The 20,209-nt window shown below is 43.8% G+C and overlaps 2 protein-coding genes across 2 annotated transcripts in view; both read left to right on the forward strand.

Moving 5' to 3' along the window:
• ppp2r2ba (protein phosphatase 2, regulatory subunit B, beta a) overlaps positions 1 to 11,396 on the forward strand; it is a 52,677-nt gene extending 41,281 nt beyond the window's left edge. Inside the window, exons 3-10 of the mRNA XM_078260973.1 lie at positions 144 to 309; positions 1,220 to 1,332; positions 3,971 to 4,148; positions 4,350 to 4,514; positions 7,890 to 8,059; positions 8,623 to 8,714; positions 8,805 to 8,928; positions 9,507 to 11,396. Coding sequence (XP_078117099.1) covers positions 144 to 309; positions 1,220 to 1,332; positions 3,971 to 4,148; positions 4,350 to 4,514; positions 7,890 to 8,059; positions 8,623 to 8,714; positions 8,805 to 8,928; positions 9,507 to 9,662 — 1,164 coding nt within the window. The 3' untranslated portion in view covers positions 9,663 to 11,396. The remainder of the gene's footprint in view (positions 1 to 143; positions 310 to 1,219; positions 1,333 to 3,970; positions 4,149 to 4,349; positions 4,515 to 7,889; positions 8,060 to 8,622; positions 8,715 to 8,804; positions 8,929 to 9,506) is intronic.
• Positions 11,397 to 12,813: 1,417 nt separating this feature from the next.
• Positions 12,814 to 14,133, forward strand: gpr151 (G protein-coupled receptor 151). Its single transcript, XM_078260412.1, has one exon. It carries the CDS (start codon positions 12,814 to 12,816, stop codon positions 14,131 to 14,133), a length of 1,320 nt encoding a protein of 439 aa, XP_078116538.1.
• Positions 14,134 to 20,209: the final 6,076 nt, after the last annotated feature.

Consider the following 20,209-nt stretch of genomic DNA (forward strand, 5'->3'; position numbering starts at 1 on the left):
ATCAGAGTCCCGCCGCTAGCATGGCTAAAATATCTTATCTCACTTCTACTTAAGGGGAAGAACAAATTTGTGGGAACCACTATTTAATCTTGTAGAGTTATCAGCAAACAGGCCAAACTCTCACTATGTTTCTCTTCTTGCAGAGTAAGAGCCAGCCCCAACGTCGGGGGGAGTACAATGTTTACAGCACATTCCAGAGCCACGAGCCGGAGTTTGACTACCTGAAGAGTTTGGAGATTGAGGAGAAGATCAACAAGATCAAATGGCTTCCTCAGCAGAACGCCGCCTACTTCCTGCTCTCCACCAACGGTAAGTCAGTTAGCTAAGGCGGCCCTGGGTACCGTAGGAGCGACACAAGTGGCAAAATGGTCAACGAAACCATTAATCTGTCATGAGAGTGTGTTTGAATGTGGGCAGAGTGTTGTTGTTACTTAATAACAATGTCAAGTAAAGGCATGGTTCATGCCTCCCTTTGCAGAATGGTCAGATATACAGCTGATGTAAGAGGAGACGTTATTAATATCACATGAAAATGTCTTTGACTGTTAGTGTGAATGTATTGGTGTTTCGCTTGGCTGAGCAAGAGCCACCAGCAGACGCGTTTCAGATTGAAATCTTCGTGCACGGCTGCCACAGCACACACACACACACACACATATCAAAGCATGTGCCAACACACACCATACATGCATGCTAGCTCAAACAGACACACACACATCAGCAGAGAGACGTCTTGCAGATTGTGGGCTTCATGCATGGCTGCTACAGAAGTGCTAGCGGTGGCTGGAGCAGATGGTGGACAGTCCTGTGGCGATGGCCTCGCTGCTCTGACACCAATATTCACAGCGGAAATTAAAAGGGAAAAAAGGCAACAACCTGACTGCTGCCGCCATCCACCTCACTAGGCCGAGAAGATGAAATGTAACTGGTGTTTGTTTGATGCCGAATTGAAAAGCGCCCAGATGGCTTTTTCAGGGGGAGCGTATACTGCAGCCGGGAAATGTAGTCAACATGTAGATTGATATCAGTGACATCAAAATGTACACAGGATGCGCAATTCATCATTCCTGCTGGCTCCTGCCCAGCTACATGCCAGATCGGCCGCCCAACCCCCCCGCATCCATTTTGTATCTGAGATTCACTGTAGTGAGCCATGATCTAACTGTATTCTGTGTTTGTGTGTGTCTCTGTGTTTGTGTGTGTGATGTATCCATTTCAGACAAGACGGTGAAGCTGTGGAAAATCAGCGAGAGAGACAAGCGTCCAGAGGGCTACAACCTGAAGGATGACGATGGACGGATCAGAGACCCGTCAACCATCACCTCGCTACGGGTAAGGGGGTTCACACAAAACTATCACTTCCAATGGCACACAAAATGGCGCATGGAGTCAGGTAAACGGCTCTATGTTGTCTTGCTGTTGTGTAAACATTTCAGTTTGGCTCAGAGGCAAATACCAGGTTATAATTTGAAGACACGGACAATAATAGAAAAGTCCAGATTATTTCTTGAATGGAAACAAAAACTAAACTTTTCAAGTTTGAAGCTAGAGTCAACAGCCAGTTAGCATGGCTTAGCATAATGATTGAAAACGAGGAAACAGCTAGCCTTGCCCCACTACAAGTAAGAAATTCTGCCTACCAGAACCACTAAAACGTACGAATAAACATGTTACAGTCTATAAAACACTATAAACGCAACTTTGTTTTCAAACTGGATGTAATGTGCTAATTAATTTGCTTTTTTTTGCAATTTTGTTACCTTTGAAAACAAGCCCGCTGGCTGTTTCCCCTTTTTTCCAAACTTTATGCTAAACTAAGCTAACTGTAGATTATTGAATTTACAGATATGAGCGTGGTATCAATCAATCGTAGGCATTTTGATAATAGACTTTTTTACATTTTGACTCGTCATAGCAGCAAAAGCACAGGTGTTACTTTTTTAACAATGGCTCTGTCCCAGTTAACCGATGACAGTGTGACAGTAAACCAGCATGCACAGCAGAAGCGAAATGGAATTCAGCCATCATTCATTTTATAATTAACATCTGTGCTTTTCCTAATGTGACAGTGCTGTCTAAATGTTTGACAAAGGTCTATCCTCAGTTTGCACATCGAGTAGTCTGAAGTCTGAAATGGTAAAGCTCAGATAAGCTGATTAAATCAAAATATAGCATTCAGCCGTTATGCTATGATAGCCTTTAATCCTACATAAACTTCTTAGCAATGCATGCTGTATGTCTGCAATGTATCTGTCAAAGTTCAAGTCAAGACACAGTGTTCCCCATATGAAACGTTTACTTTCAATACTGACCAGATAAACGACACTCCAGAAAATACACAATCTTTGGACCATTTTGAACTTACACTTAAGAAAGTGAGAATGAGTGATCGATATGTGCACTGAGGTGAAGACCATGCAGGATCATCCTCTCTGTCTGCCCCCCCCCCCTTTCCTCTCTCCCCTCTCTCTCTTTCATTCTTATCACTCCACTACCTCTTTAATTTTCACACAAAGCAGGCAGGCACATAGGACAGAGTGCGTGTGTGTGTGTGTGTGTGTGTGTGTGTGTGTGCATGCATGTACGTATGTGTATATGTGTGTGTGTGTGTGTGTGTGTGTGTGTGTCTGCCATAGTAGATTAGTGCTGTGTTCAGCGTGTCTGTCCCTCTTTGTCTGGCTGGCCAGGGGATCATAGCAACCTGGAGGACAGGCCGGGACTGTGGCAATCCTGTTTAGGGGCTGTGAAATCTGCGCATGGGGGGAGAAAGCGATGAGGAAAGGGAAGAGCTTGAAAAAATCATTCCAAAATGTAGCTCAAGAAAAAACCCTCTTTTTTGTATCATGTAAAGTCTATGATTCAGTATCTCCTTAAAATACAAATTATATACTTTTGTGTTTTTTTTATTTTTTTATTGCTGCATTAAAAGAGGAAAATGCTTTAAAATTCTGATGTGAATAAATGAATCACAGAGTAGTTGTTACTTTTTAAAGCAGACATATCTCAATTTACAATCTTCTGTTTTACATACTATGAGGGAATTAGGTCATTTCAAAGGTGCAGGAGCAAGCTAAACAGTGTAACAGTCAGTGTTGGGGGTTATGGGTTAATACGGTCCGTGGCGTTTTGGACGGCCAGTGAAAGACATGGAAATGAAGTGACACCCATGGAGATACAGCAGCCTGCTGGGCTGCCATGTCTCTCTGTCAGTGCCAGCAACGGACGAGAGAAAAAGGGAAGAAGCAGTCGATTTGTTCTCCTCTCTCGCTCCCCTCCCTTCTCTCTTTGTCTGGGTTTTATCTGGCCAACGGGGGGCTGCATGCAGGGCTTCTTTGAAGCCCGAGAAGCACTGTATATGTGTGTGTGTGTGTGTGTGTGAGCTCGTCTTAATTTTGCTGGAGAGTTCAGTTATCATTCCTCAGCAGGGCCTAGCGATGCCCTCAGGCCATCTCTCTTTCCACCTCCGCCTTTGTTTTCTCTCTTTTCTTACTTTCTCTACACACAAACAAGAGAACAGGAGTGACTTCTTCAGCACTTACATGAGAGAAATAGAGGGGGAGGGTGGGGGGGGGGGGCAGGCATGATCTCCGAGTAGCCGTGTAGCAAACAGATATTCACAGTCTGATTGAACCAGCTCATCAAACAGCCCCTCAGTCACTGTCTCCGTTTCATTAAGATTTGCAAATGTCATATGAATCCCTGGAGTCAGTCAGTCACACACACACACACACACACACACACACACACACACACACACACAGACAAAGACACACAGACACACACACACACACACAATTCATGCACACAAGCAATGTAGATGTGCAAGCATGTACATCACATACACAGATAAATATCTAAGAAGGCCTCGAGGAAACCAGCATCAAAAGCTTTCAAGATGGGTTTCTTGCATATTTTCTGTTTCTTTACATGTCATTTTACCCCTCCCTAACTGACCTGTTTTCACCACTAGGTGCCGGTGCTGCAGCCCATGGACTTGATGGTTGAGGCTACAGCGAGGCGTGTATTCAGCAATGCCCACACCTACCACATCAACTCTATCTCTGTCAACTCGGACCTTCAGACGTACATCTCCACCGACGACCTCAGGGTGAACCTGTGGAACCTGGAGATCACCGATCGCAGCTTCAGTATCCTCTCACTCGGGGTCTTCTATCTTTAGGAACTAAAGATTTGGGGAAAAAGGGGGGTGAAAAGTATCATGTTATTCAAATCTGTTTGTTAAGAAAACGTGACACTTTTTTTCAGAGCTAAAATTGAGGGCCTTGGCCTTCACACTGTTACAGTAGCTGTCTAAAAGTTGTGGTCGTTCCTTAGCGCCTGTCCCTCAGACATTGTGGACATCAAGCCAGCCAACATGGAGGAGCTGACGGAGGTGATCACTTCAGCAGAGTTCCATCCCCAGCAGTGTCACACCTTTGCCTACAGCAGCAGCAAGGGCTCAATACGCCTCTGTGATATGAGAGAGGCTGCGCTCTGCGACAAACACTGCAAATGTGAGTACAAGTAGAGTGCTGGAAAGAGCCAACCGTTAACTATTAGGCTATTTTTATTCTATGGTGCTTCATTGGGTTTATTGGTTTATCAGTAGTAGCAGGACATGAGTCAAATTCCACCATTATTTTATGACTCGCCACCAAAAATGCTGTAAAACTCAAGCAGGATAATTCTTTACTTATTAATTTACTGTTTTATATTCTGTAATTTGTATGCTCCTATTCTACCATGCATCTCTGTAGCAAGCTACTTCATTAAATTGCCCTTGCTGGGATAAATAGTTGCATTGAATAGAATTGAAATGAAACACTGAATCCCTTTATTTAGTTTAACTGATTATTTACTCTCTTGAAACAGTCCAATTTAAAGGTGCTGTAGGTAGGACTGCGAAGATCCAGGACCTAAAAAAAAATTTGAACATCGACAACTTCTCAGTTCCTCCCCCCCTTTCTGCTAAAGCCCAAAAACGGTCTCCTAAGCTCCTCCCCCCACAAGGGAGAATGAATGCGTATGCATGAGCAGTGATTGACACGCAGTTAGGCACCCCCCCTGGCCCTGATTGGTGCGTCTGAACAGGGAGTTGTGGATTTTTGCAAATCGCACTACAGGCTAAAGGTGGTGCCAGAGGAGCTGGATTTTTTTTTTTTAATTACCTGCCTAACGTAGTTCTACTGGAACATAGGGTCAGTTTCAGCAAATATGACAGAAAGTTAGTTTTATAAGTCTTACCTACTGCACCTTTTAATATTAGTCTAAAATACATTAGAGACAGTTTTGAAACACTGTGTGTAATTTGAGTTTTATTGTAGAATCCAAGCTATTTTTAATGTGCATCAAAACCCCCAAATTCCCAGAAACAAAAGAGAACATGACCACAGTGTCCTCAGTCAATACGTTTACATGCACACCAATATTCCACTATTATTCCGAATATGACAATATTCCCAATTTGATACAGGTCATGTAAACAGCATATTCCGGTTGGATATTCCGAATAAGGCCTTTTTTCCGAATATAGCATTTTCCGATTAAGACATGTTGGACATTCCGGTATTATTCGGGTTTTAGAGGCATTCTTTGGACATGTATACTTTGGACATGGTTTTCACCGCAGGCTTATGGTCAGCTCTGTGCGTTGCCAGCCAACAGTTTGCAAGGCTGGAGACCCGATAAGAAGGAGAACAGGTTTTTGGATATGCGCAAACATCGCTATGCTGACCTTTTCAAGAAGCTGGTTGAAGGAATGAAAGAGAGACGCTGTGTTCGCACGGTCCAACAAGTCAGCCGCCGCTGGTTCACTTTGAAAAAAATCCTGTTTTGCACAGCTACATGTAAACGGGAATATTAGTGGAATACTCACTTCCATTAGCCATGTAAACAGCTTAGTCGGAATATCGTCTTTTTCGGAATTAGGGCCAAAACGTACTAAATGAAGCTCAGTAGTAGCATTATTAGTATGCTTCAAAGCTTCAAACTAAATGGGAGGGTGGAAACAGAAGAGTACTGAAGGTTCATCTACATTCTAAAATACATGACAGCATCAGAATGGTGGAACTGGGAGAACAGGAGGACAGATATACATACAACATGGTAGCACCATGGTTGCAAATTCACACTGAATGTTTCTGCTTCAGCTCCACCTTTGTGTGGCTGTGACATGCAGTCTTCCCCTTGCTCAATATGCTAGGATTGATAACTCATCAATAATACTCGCTGTGTGTTTCAAACAATAAGCAGCCTTCTCTAAAGCCTAACATCACATGCATTCGCTTTAGTCGAATGAATAATGAATACATTGACATTTTCGCTGCAAAATCAATGGCTTAAGAGCAATCGCATTAGTCCCTCATGGCCACGCCTTGTTGTTCAATAATGTCAGTCATTTCCTCAGACATATTGATGTGTTTCCCGGACCATGCACTAACAAGGCCTGTTGAATTTCACATGATCATTTATTGGAGGACAATATAAGTCATTTAAAATGTTTGGATTTAGGTGTAAAATTTAAAGTTGTGGTATTCACAGCTGTTTGATATTGACATGAACGTGCCATTACTTCACACACACACACACACACACAGCAGGCAGGTGTTCTCGTTAGCCTCGGGACAGGTCTGGTGATACCAACCTACTATCACTGCATGAGCGGTGTATGGCTCATAGCGATGTATAATGCCCTCCCTCCCACGCATACATACACAGCTCCTCCTTCCTCACACACACACACACACACACACACACACACACACACACACACACACACGCGCAGTTGGTAGAGCGGGAGCCCATATATAGAGGTTTACTCCTCGACGCAGCGGCCCCGGGTTTGACTATGACCTGCGGCCCTTTGCTGCATGTCATCCCCCTCTCTCTCCCCTTTGATTTCTTCAGCTGTCCTGTCAATAAAGGCCTAAAAATGCCCCCAAAAAGTATCTTAAAAAAAAGGCAAACAATCATACCATATCCCTTCCTGTACCTGTAAATCTAGGAGGCTGCTGGTATTAGCCAGTGTTAGATTAAGGATGGATGGATGGCGGTATAGGGGAGGATTGCCAAAGTGCTAAGCCCCAGGACAGAGAGAAAGAGGGACCAAACTCCCCAGGGACCCTATTATACACCTCTGGAGTGGGGTGGGAGGGAGGGCAGGGACACACACACACACACACACACACACACACACATATACATGCACATATTGCACACACCGACTTATACACAAACACTTATTCACTGACACACACACACAAATCCAGCGGAGCCCAAATGGGCCCAGCACTTTGACATTGATTTGTTTTTCTTATCCCTTTCTCATCCCCCCATTTTTTCATCTCTCACGCCGCACTCCCCATTGACACATCACAGAGCTATTCTCCAGGCCTCAGCTGAGGAGGAGTGGAGGGGAGGGGAGGGGGAGAATGGTGGGGGCATTTTTGGAGCGATGGAGAGGAGAGAGGGGAGGAAAAGAGGAGGAGGAACAATAACTTGACAGCTAACGATGGTATGCCTGGCTCTTATCCCCAGTGTGCTGGCCTGCACACAGATCAGCAGCTGCCAGAATCAATATGAATCATAACCAATATTTACCCAGCATGCTGACCCATGACTCTCCCTAAACACACAGAGAAATAAGACCGTGAAGAGATGCAGCTGCTGCTGAAGCAAACCCTGCACCCAGGCATTGTTGTGGCTGTTATTGTTAGCTAATGACGTCCCCCACCACCCAAACAAAATCTGCTGTTTTTTTATTCTCGCTGCGAATGATTAAAAGACTTTTCTATAAAAAAAAAACACGTCTTTTAAGCAGCGACCTCCTACGGTGTAAAATGTGTTTTCTCTGTCAGAAGATAACTGCTTTTTGGTTTTTTCTCTGGTAGACTTTGAGGAGCCAGAGGATCCCTCCACTCGCTCCTTTTTCTCTGAAATCATCTCATCCATCTCTGACGTGAAGTTCAGCCACAACGGGCGCTACCTGATGACACGCGACTACCTTACTGTCAAGGTGTGGGACCTTCAAATGGAGAACAAACCACTAGAGACATACCAGGTAAGCTTTCATCTTGCTTTTATGTGCCCGTTGGACAGTTTGAAGGCTCCAAAGAAACTCCTAAATAACGGTTAAGCCAAAATCAAATCAAAACTTATTGATTTCAGACTAATCACTCAACATAATCCTGTTTCACTGTCGCCCTGCCAATCTGTAACCGTGTCATCTCGCTACAATTACCCCAGGAGAGCTTATTGAGCCAACTGTCCGTAAAAAGACAGATAGTGGCGGTGCTGATGCAACCTGAAGGGAAAAACCTCCCACTGTGCGGTCACCGGGGTCAGATCCACACTGTCTGATCAGGGGAAGCCATCTTAGGGCAGGTCATGATTGATAAGGCTATCAGCTGGGCTCAAGGGATTCTCTGTCCAATTCCAGCTCTGCCTCCACCTGCTAGCTAGCATCTTAGCGGTTCACCAGGTTTGGAGGGATTATTGAAACTAGAGCATATGGCAGTGCATCTTAAGGTTGTTCACTGATAGGCAGACCTTTAGATGCTGGAAAAGTGGGATCACAAACCACAGACTACTTCAGACATTCATGTTTTTTCATTTGTTTTTCAGGTTCATGACTATTTACGTGGCAAACTTTGCTCTCTGTATGAGAATGACTGCATCTTTGACAAGTTTGAGTGTGTCTGGAATGGATCCGACAGGTAAGATTTATTTCTTATCTATCCATCCATCTATCCATCCATCCATCCACCCACCTCAATAACCCTCCACTCTCCTCTGCTCCTCCTCAGCGTAATCATGACCGGCTCCTACAACAACTTTTTCCGAATGTTTGACCGGAACACTAAACGTGACGTCACACTGGAGGCGTCCAGGGAGAACAGCAAACCCAGAGCCATTCTTAAGCCTCGCAAGGTACATCAATACAGGTTACCTGATATCTGGAAGTCCTATGTTTAAGGCAGCTGGATTTGGGTTATATTTCCAGAGCCCTCACTTGACTTCAAATTCGTAATTTTATAGATATCCTGATGACTGGGAATCTTCATAGATAAACTAGCATGTAATTATATTATCCAGAAATTGCATATCAAAATACACCTGCATTAGCAACTTAGTAACTAGCTTGTGAACACAAAGGAGCATTTAGCAGTTAAAGAGACACATATGTCCCTCAGGGGATATAGATTAAAAATAATAGTTAAAAGAAGAGTGGCTATCAAAGCTAATTGTCGGGTGGCCAGTAACACGACTCCAAATGAATGCTAATGTTGCTCTGTGTTTCCTGGATGAGTAAATAGGGTGTTTGCAACATATTTGCCACTATCTACTTCATGAGGTGATATTGTTGTGTTTCACAGCTTGTTCTAGTGCCCCCAAGTGGGCAAAAAATAAATGAATACTCCTGTAACATCACTGAAATGTGTTCATTTGTGCTTAAAAAAATCTGCACACTCATATCTAAACGCCTTCTTGTCCCTACTGTTGTCCAGGTGTGTGTAGGTGGGAAGCGACGTAAGGATGAGATCAGTGTAGACAGCCTTGACTTCAGCAAGAAGATCCTACACACTACGTGGCACCCGCATGAGAACATCATAGCTGTAGCGGCCACCAACAACCTCTACATCTTCCAAGACAAAGTCAACTAAAGCTGCTGACCCCTGACCCCCCCACACGTGAGGGGGCTGCAGGGAGAGCTCGGGTTGGAGAAAGACAGAGATGGAGCCCTTATCTACATTCTTCTCCTCCTCTCCCTAGGTCTTGTTGCTGCCGGTCTCGAATTTTGCCGCTCTGCTGAGGAAGCACAGAGATGAGTATCCAGTGACTGAATAGTAGACAGTATGAATTTTGGGAAGCGGGAAATTGATACAACCTGGATACAGCATGAGGGGGAAAAAAAGGCTCCTCGAAATCAAGAATGGACTTTCATTCTTCACTTTGACTTCTAATTTAATTTATTTAGCCATGCGGACGCCTGGAGAAGTTGATTCTGAGGAGGATTGCAGAGGATTGCTGCAGGAAGACTATGATGTAGCAGCCCTCCGGACCCTGGAGAAAGGGGTTGGATGTGGGTTCGCTGAACATAAAATAAGAGCACACAGACAGAAACATAGCTTACATGACGGTGGCTCATTGTCATGTAGCAACAGTGCCCCCTCTCTTTCAATCTGCTCATGCTACAGTGCATGTGATCGACCCTGCGGCCTGGAACTGAGGGGACGTCTCAGACAGTGCAACCAGCTGCAGTATTCCTACAAAAGAGGAAGAGACTGTTAATGTCTGACCCCAGGAAGTGAGAGTTTTCTCTGCCTGTGACTCCACATGGTCAGTCTTTCTTGTACCAATTCTGTGTCTCCCTGGTGAGACTGCTGTAGTCTGTAATGTGAATGAAGCCCTACTGGGCTGTGTCAATGGTTTTATTTAATGCTGTTGTTTTATTGAGTCCTTCGCTCGGTCAATGAGTCTGTTTAGAAGCTGTGGTGCCTTCTTTTGGTATGTGGGGGTTTGATGTAGTGGGAGTGGGAGGGGGGGGGAGGCTGAGTACAAAGGCAGGAGTGTGAATGTTTCAATGAAATGTTAACTTAGGAATGTTTCTTTTTCGTTTTGTTTTTCTCGTTCTCTAAAAAGAAAAACAGAAAAAAAGCACCACTGAGGCTCTCGAGAGGAAAAAAGTGCTTGAAGCGATGTCATCATGATTACATTACAGCACCGGCTACATGCTTGTGAGTTTAGGGGAGGACGCTGTGATATGTACAAAGTCATTGTTGCTCTTATCATATTGCAGTCAGTCTGATGTCATCAGTTTGCAAGAGACACGACAAAGCCACATTCAATTTTATGTATTTTTTGCTAAATTACCGGTTGGAAGAAAAACTCCACACCACGTTTAACCTTGTTTGGATTGTACCGAAAATGATCTGTAGAGGGTAGAACCGTAAACTTTTCATGTTGAATTATTGAACTTGAGATTTTTCGGCGTAACATAATGCTAGCGTAGCTCTTTTTTTGCACGCGTTGGATCTGAATCTGATGAAACAGACAGCCTGCATTATAGATATTTGAACATCTACAGATCATTTGAGGCACTATGCAAGTAAACTATTTTTGCAAGTTTGATTTAAGATTGCTGCAGGGTCTGCTGTCCACGTTCCTCCTCTTGTTGAAGAAGGGTAACGTGGAACAGTAGCAGGTTATTGTATTTCAGCACTCGACTCTGATCAGTTTAGAAATCCTCATTTGTTTTTAAGAGCCAACTACCATTAAGAAAAGCAGTCAAAGGTCTACATGAACTCTGTGACATCAGGGAATTATTATGTGTGATTCCTTTAAACAGTAATCTGTTCTAAACAGCCTCCTTTGTGACACTTCGAATTGAGGAAAAACTTTTATAGCTCAGAATGTATTGAAATGCAATTAATTACCATGCAGTCTTTATGCTTACTGGATTTTCTTTGAATAAAAAAAGAATAAAGATGTGCAAGTTGAAAGCCTGTTGTTGGACTTCCTGTTAATGCTGCTGACTTACTTACTTGAATGTACGTAAATCAAATGACTCAGTGACGCTTGTGGTACAAGGGCGACCTCTTGTGGACAAAGAGCAAGATATGTCAGACATGACAGTCTGGCTGTTGCAAAAAAGGGAGGAAACATTATTTTCATCCACTGGACAAAGCTAGTGGTTTATTTCAAATTACTAGCCACTGTCACAGTTTTTTTTTAATTCTTTCGATTATTAATGTTTATTCAAATTATACTAATTTACCATTGTACGAGCAGAAATCCATCTCCAAATAAGGATTGCTGATCTATGCAGCTCACACAACAAGCAAAAAGGACAGAATCCATCTGGATTGCTGTTGGATGCTTCAGAGGATATACTGTATTTTATGTACTGTGAGTAACAAATTGTAAAATGCCTTTGCTATAACAAGAAAAAAACAATTCAGCAGGTAAGCATTAGTATCTTCTAACTCACGCCAAGAAAACCACACGGTAATTATTACTTATTCACAAACACAAATTAGAAATCCATACATTCATGTGTTTTACTGTGCACATTATGGTGTGTGTGTGTCTGTCAGAATGTATGTGCAATGTGCTTGTGTGAATTCAAGTGCATGTTGCTTGCATATACGCATTTGTGTGCATGACTTTTTCTTTGGCATCATATACACAGAGAGAGAGAGAGAGAGAGAGAGAGAGAGAGAGAGAGAGAGAGAGAGAGAGAGAGAGAGAGAGAGAGAGAGAGAGAGAGAGAGAGAGAGAGTCACTGGACATCATTGCAGCACATTTCCACATAATGCATGCATGCCAATGACAGACCAATTCTCACTACATACACACACACACACTTATGCAAGTGTAGGCCTACACACAAACGCACACATGCACTGTGCAGCGCGCAGTATTCTGTCTGCTTGATATTGTCTCCAACCAATTGGCCCAATGAGGCTGTAGTCGACGCACATTTTGTCAGCTGGCAACAGCAGCTGTCAATCAAACTGCGTCTATATAACCAGTGGCAGAAGCTACATCGCCGTGTCTCAGGATAACCCCGGGGACAGACAGGAGCTCCACTCTGATTATTGATCGTCCATCGAGACCTTCTCTGATGTGATTATTCTAACATGTTTTGATAGAGAGTGGTAGTATTGCTAGTATCAATATATTAAAAACTCCTTTAAGCTCTTCAATTATTGATTATCGTCTACCGAGAACCATTTCTCTTCTTCTCCTGGCTGCTTTTGACTTTTACTATCTTTTCTTCTCATATCAGCTCAACCATCCTTTTTGGAAAAGATGGCTAATTTGAGTGGGAACAATGAGACAGTGGTGAACAGCTCAATAGACAAGTGGTCATTCAATGAACGCAGCTCGTACCAACAGCTGGACCCCGGGGAGCTGAGGGTCCTGGTGCCAGTTATTCTGGGAGTCATCTGTGTCTTGGGTGTGGCTTGTAATCTCACTGCGATGGTTATCTTGTTCGCCAACGCTCATAGGGGCAAACTATCCCTCATCAACTCCCTCGTCTTCAACCTGATGTTTGCTGACGTGCTAGTGCTGTTGTTCACGGTGCCTTTCAGGGCTGCGTCCTACTCCAAAGCTAGCTGGAATCTGGGCTGGGTGGTCTGCAAGACGGCCGACTGGTTCCTCCAGTCCTGCATGGCAGCGAAGAGCTTCACGGTGGCTGTCATGGCCAAAGCGTGCTACCGCTACGTGTCCAACCCCACCAAGCAGGTGAGCATCCACCTGGGCTCCATGCTGGTGGTGTTCCTCTTCATCTGGCTTTCCGCCTGCTCTGTCACCATCCCTCACTTGCTGTTTGCCACACTGCAGAGAGAAATCCGCGGGATGGTGTGTGCGCTGAAGGTTCCTCCTGAAGCCCGGGACTTCATGGCTGTGTACGTCAAAGCATACCCCCTGGGGGTCTACTGTGCACCTCTCTGCTTCGCCCTGATGTATTTCTGTAGGGCTTATAGCCAGTGCCAGCGCCGCTCCAGTAAAACTCAGAACCTGCGCACCCAGATCAGAGCCAGGAAGCTCACCTTGATGCTGTTTAGCCTGACTGTGGCCATGACTGTTCTCTGGCTTCCACAGTGGGTGGTGTGGGTTTGGGAGCATCACGTAGCAGAAAAGGAAATCGAAGGAGCTCAGCCCCTCGTCTCCTCTCTTCCCCCTCTTCTAACCCTCTCTGCCCAGCTGCTCACCTTCTCTCTGTCCCTGGTGAACCCTCTCATCGTCCTCTTCCTCTCCGAGGAGTTCAGAGAGGGCTACAGGGGGCTGTGGAGGCGCCTCACCCTGCGCAAGCAGCCTCCTCCAAAGCCAAAGCCCGGACCTCACAACCCTACAACTCTCCAGTCGCCTTGCCCCAGACCAGAGACTTCGGGCCAGCTGGGTGGGGAGAGGAGCCTACGACCAAGCTTCAGCCAGGATCCCACCAGTGAGGCTCAGCCCCAGCCGGAGCAAGGAGAAAAGAGCGAAGAAGACAGGCTGAGCCTCAAAGATGGGATCGTCTTGCTTGATGTGGAGCAGTTCTGGCACGGGAGAGAGAGTGGATCGAACGCAGACGAAAATGATCCGGTGCCGTGGGAGCACCAGAGCAAAGACGGGGAAAAATAACAACCACCTTCCAGCTGATCTTCAATACAGTCCTCAGACAGCAGCAGCTTCATCAACACACCTCAGTTAAAGGACTGCAGAGAGCTGTACCCGTTAATCATTTGTATTAACTGTCAACTGTGGTTAGGATATTATTCAAAGGTAAGACATGCAGTCAGCGTGCAATACAAGACTGGACTACGAATAGAGCAGTATCATCTGTAAATGAGATAAATATTACATAATATTGTCAATGTGTTGTGTTTTTGTTATTTAATGAGGAAGAACACATTACATTATAATAAGTGAAAAAGCTTTTGGCAATGTTGACAATGTAAATTCAATAGTACACAGTATATGTATATATATTTTCAGCGTGTGGTGAAAGAACATCGTAAGTTATTATTGTAAGTATTACACAACACTGCCCTTTAATTAAAGTTTCTAACGACTGGTGTACTGCAAGAAATCCTCTGGGAAAAATCTTAATTTGGCATCTTAATTGGATGTTCTCATTGTTTGTGTATACCCTTTGGATATTAGTGATCTTGATGTAGGCAGTTACTTATGTGACAGTGAGAGAGTCTGTTTCGTGTCCACTTTTTGTGAAAGATTATAGTGCATCAGATTGACCAGTGTTTACAATAAAGGCAATGTTGCCAGTGTGTGATAAAATTGTCTTGTGGTGTCAAAGATTATATCTCTCTCTCACACACACACACACACACACACACACACACACACATTTCTTAATGAGATGGAGCAGACATCAGAGGATAGACTCCTGCTGACATCAGGTCATTAAATATATTTTCATAAGGGCATCCATTAGAATTGCCAAGGGTTCTAATTAGAGGTAAAGAGCTTTCATCTGAACTCTGAACGTGTCAGCGTGGACTCACCTCTGTGGGAGTCTCATAAGAAGTCCTCTATTCATTGATATGAATACACATGATAAGTCAAAACCTCACAATTAAAGGGATAATCCACATCCGAGGAAACTGTGCCTGAACTGATGTATGATCGATTTGTCTGTCCGATGTATCAGCAACCCAGCTGTGCTGAACATTGAAGCCACATGTAAATAATGCTACTTTTAACTTTAATCAAAGACCTACACTCCAAATTGCACATGGGGTCAAATGTATAAGGTTTGAATAATATGTAAAAGCAGAGAAGAAGACAATTTAGGATGTAGGAGTTATTCCCAAGCTACCTTACAGCTCTTTTTGCTGCCTACCCTCCATTATGACATTTTACTCTCATTAATCATTTATGTTGACCTTTTATTGCCAGAGGCAAGCATCTCAATCAGAGCAACACTTAACTCTATAACCCACCATCAGTCCCTGGGGTGGTGACTCAGCCATTAACACTGAAGGCTCATTGTTGGAATGGAATTTTAACCTTCACTGTATAAATAGAGAAACGATTAAAAGGTCAGTCTCTCCAGGATTTCGCGATGTACCAATCACCGTGAATTTGGTGCGACTCGCAATTTTGACCAGTCACCCGCATATTTTTTCACAAATTTGACCAATAACCGGAGTTTCCCGCGACGTCAACCAATCCCAGCAGTCCCACGTGCCAGACTTTATGTCAGTATGTGACTCTGAGAGCCACTGACCAAGCGGGAGTGAGAACGGGTTGACGTAACACACGTACGTCGCCAAATTCATTTCCTTGTTTCTGATATGAAGACGAGACGTGTGTGACTCGAACATCTCACATTTACCAACAAAACATGCAAAACATTTCAGACCGTCCTGCCAACCTGTATACATTTTGACATCAATGTACACTGTAACGTTTTTTCACTCTAAAGTTGCTGAAAGCTGCTGCTGTTTCCTGTCGGCTCTCTGCAGCGGGCGGGGCTTCTGCTCAGTTCCCCCCACGACTGATGAGCACACACACACAAAGACACACGGTGGATGCAGGAAAAACCAGAGATGAGATGTACACGATGACCTAAATTGAGGACAGCTACGCTCGCTATTGTAAGTACAATGATAAGTTAAAGTCCAATAAGTACTTTATTAAACCGTATCAATGTGTGTCCCAGGCAATGTAAAGATCAACACATATGTTCAAAATTGATTCATTCAATACACATACAAACCCACCAGCCATTTTCATATTATACCAACATCTGCAGCATCCTGAGCCTTTTTGGTAAGGTTACTAGGAAAACTCAGCCCAGAGTAGTTTTATTCTCCCCAAAACAAGTTTCCTTTTTATTTTTAAAGAACTCTCTCGCAACTTCATTGCATCGCAACAAAAATACAAAAGACATCGCAACTTTTTTGCAATTTTTTACAAAAGCTCCCGCAAAATCAGACATTTTGGGCCGCAACAATCTAAAAAACAAAAGGCTGTGAAATCCTGGAGGGACTGAAAGGTTATTGTCCAGCAATATAACCGTGAACATTGATGATGTTATCTTTAAATACACTATGTGACGAATATTTCCAGCCGGTACTGTTTGACACCTCTGGCATTTAAATGAGCCGGTGAATCTGCAGTTGTGGTTTTATCCCATTTCAGTAGAAAGGCCTGAAGTTCCTAATTACTGGTAAGCAACTGGTGCAATCCAGGCCATTCCATGCCTGTAGAGTCTTTTAATCAGACAAAGGGAGAACTGCTTTGACGCGTGGTTTGGGCTGCCAATAAATCAATGTCCATACTTTAAATATCTTTCAGTGTGATGACCCGTTTATTTCATGACAATGCATGCTCACCGTAGCACAGGTATATTTCAATATGTCCATTTCAACTTTTCTCGCAAATTTGACTAATAACCTGAAGTTTCCCACGACTTCAACCAATCCCAGCAGTCCCACGTGCCGTCAGTATGTGACTCTGAGAGCCAATGACCAAGCGGGAGTGAGAACGGCCACGGGTTGATCATTTCATTGTTTGTGATGAAGACGAGACGTGTGTGACTGAGTCGAACATCTCACATTTGCCAACAAAACGTACAGCGAAAGACCGCAAAACATTTCAGACCGTCCTGCCAACCTGTATACATTTTAACATCAATGTACGCTGTGAAGTTTTTTCTCTCTAAAGTCGCTGAAAACTGCTGCTGTTTCCTGTCGGCTCTCTGCGGTGGGCGCGGCTGCTCAGTTCCCCCCGCACGCACGCTCGTTATTGTAAGTGCAATGATAAGTTAAAGTCCAATAAGCACTTTATTAAACCGTATGAATGTGTGTCTCAGCCCAGGATAGGAAATTAACTAACAATGTAAAGATCAACAAGCCAATGACACATATGTTCAAATTTGATTCATTCAATAAATTATTATTTTTTGTCTTAAACCCACCAGCCATTTTCATATTATACCAACATCTGTAGCATCCTGAGTCTTTTTGGTAAGGTTACTAGGAAATCTCAGCCCAGAGTTTTATTCTCCCCAAAACAAGTTTCCTTTTTATTTTTAAAGAACTATAAAAAAAAAAAATTTTAAATCGCAACTTTCACTGTCTCCCACAACTTCATTGCAACAAACATACAAAAGACATCGCAACTTTTATCGCAATTTTTTTTTAAAAGCTCCCGCAAAATCCTGGAGGGACTGCATAATACACCATGCCAGCTGTTTTCAGTTATTGTGCCTGATTGGACCTTGACTGCCTGACTGACATCTCCCTCACGCTCCTGTTAGTTTAGTTACATCTGTTTGGACAGGACAACAAACGTACACATTTACAGGGCTCTAGAGTGCGACCAAAATTTGTAAGGGTGCGACTAAGATTTTTCCTAGGTCGCACCGGTGCACCTAACGTCCTCGCATCCGCTGCCTCTCCACGAATGAAGCAATGTCATTTATATCGATATGGTTTAATGTTGCGTTACATGACCCATTCCTTCTGTAAAGCCGTGCCTGTGTTTGGATCCCTCCTCTTACTCTCCGCGCAGCCCCGCCCCCATTCACTCACACACGGCTCCCCTGCAACATGCAGACAGACACAGCGCTGCCGGTCCAAACTGCTGACATTTGTCTACAGTTTTAATTGTTATTAACACAGCTGTATATTGTATTAAGTATGAGAGGGAAACCTGTATTGGTACCAGTGTTTCTGCTGGTAACTCTCTGTTATTGCGGCCGCCACGGCGAAAAACACATTAGAAGTTATTAAATGCAACTAACTTCAGTTGGTTGAGTAATAGCGTGTGAGACGGAGCCTGCTGGACCTGGGCGAGAGATGTGACCCATGGCCACATTATCATAGTTCATACAAATGCAGCGCAGTGACGATACAGACATTTCATAGCCAACACAAGACGTGTGTAACGCCGCTGACCCGCCAAAGCGCATTCGACCCATGCTGGACCCATTCATAATGAGTCAGCCGTCACTCTGTGAGTAGCATACGCTTCAGTCCATCGCACTTCCCTCTCCCTCTGTTTTATTTTATTTTTTTATATATATTTTTTTAAAGATTTCGGCCTTTATTTTGATAGGAAAGCTGAAGACATGGGGAGAGAGAGGGGGGAATGACATGCAGGAAAGGGCCGCAGGTCGGAGTCGAACCTCTATATATACCAACTGAGCTATCCGGGCGTCCTCTCTCTCTTTTAATCAGTCTGTTATTGTTGTTGAAAACAAGTGAAGGAGCTTTCTCAGAGATATATATATTTTTTTTTATATATCGTAAGCTATTTATTTCAGATAACTTTCTGAATGTGTTGCAGCTGTATATTTTCAAACTGGTAAAGGAAACTCTGTCTTTGCATTTTATTTTAATCACAATCTGTTTTCATAAAAGAGCTTGTGAAAAGTGGCTTTGACTTAAAACTGAACATTTAGCCCACTTGGTAAAAAAAATACAGAGCTATATATCGTGTATCCCCATTCAGCGTTAACGGCGACGCGAGGAAAAATTTGGGTGCGCCTACATTTTGTGCTGGTGCACCTAAATAAAAAAGTTAAGCGCACCAGTGCAACCAAGGCAAAAAGTTAGTCTGGAGCCCTGATTTATCACACTGGCTGTCTGAATTTACCCATAATCACCCAAAATCAGAGCAGAAAGGATGGTCTCTTTGGGATAAAAGTGAAAGAAATGAGTGGTAATCACCGTTACAAGTGGAAAAACAAGTCAGGCTTAATGAGGTCATAGCACAAGGCAGGGGAGCTTTCAGCAGGTAAGATCCCCTCCTGGCTGCACCCAGGCGGGGGTGTCACCACTGCATTTTATCTTTCAGCCAATCATCATCTCTAATAAATGAAACTCCACAGGAAGTGACATGCTAGCTAATACTAATTATGCTCAGCAGGAGAGGCTGGCTGCAATTAAGCCACATGCTTAAACCTTTGCCTGCCAATGCCACATCTCCCTCTGAGTGACACCTCTGAGTGACTACCTTTGCCTCCCTTTGGTCCTGTGGAAGATCAGTCTGCAGAGAGTCAACCAGGACATTTGTGTGTGTGTGTGTGTGTGTGTGTGTGTGTGTGTGTGTGTGTGTGTGTGGCTGTTTTTGTGTTGAAGGAAGGTTGGTTCAGGGGATCTAGCCTTGGTCTTTTGATTAGAATAAATCTGAGAGCTTTCATCTCAGTGAAGGATGTGGAGATCTAAAGGGCAGGCCCCTTTAGCATTTCCAGCAGTGCTAAGAGGGGGTGTCATTTAAACAACTACAGCAGGCTAATTACATTAGGGCCTACAATAAAAACATTCGAAATGACTTAATATTAATTAATATTGGTGCACATAACTATTTAGACTGACCAACATTGCCCTCTAGCGGCGTGTAGTCGTATTTCGGCAGGCAGTCTGTTTTCGGCACAATACCTATAACAAACAGACAGGACAAAGCTAGCAACTAGCAGGTAAACAGTGGGTCCATTTAGCAGTTAAAGAGACAGATATTGCCCTCAGAAGTTGGTGGACACTGAAACAGAACTAAAAGTACAGTGAATAATAGACTTACATTCCTCAAGTGGCTAAAAACACGACTCCAACTGAATGCAATGTTGCGCTTTTTCTGCTTCACATGCAAATGAGCTGTTTGCTAGTTGCGACATGTCAACTTCAAAATGTGAGGTATCAATGTTGTGCTTCCGGGTGGTTGCGCTGCCCCCAAATGGCCAACACGTGAA

The sequence above is a fragment of the Sander vitreus genome, chromosome 10 (assembly GCF_031162955.1).
Source record: "Sander vitreus isolate 19-12246 chromosome 10, sanVit1, whole genome shotgun sequence".
Classification (NCBI taxonomy): domain Eukaryota; kingdom Metazoa; phylum Chordata; class Actinopteri; order Perciformes; family Percidae; genus Sander; species Sander vitreus.

Excerpts from the sequence above, each read along its gene's own strand:
- gpr151 (XM_078260412.1), top strand. The coding sequence starts at position 12,814 with ATGGCTAATTTGAGTGGGAACAATGAGACAGTGGTGAACAGCTCAATA.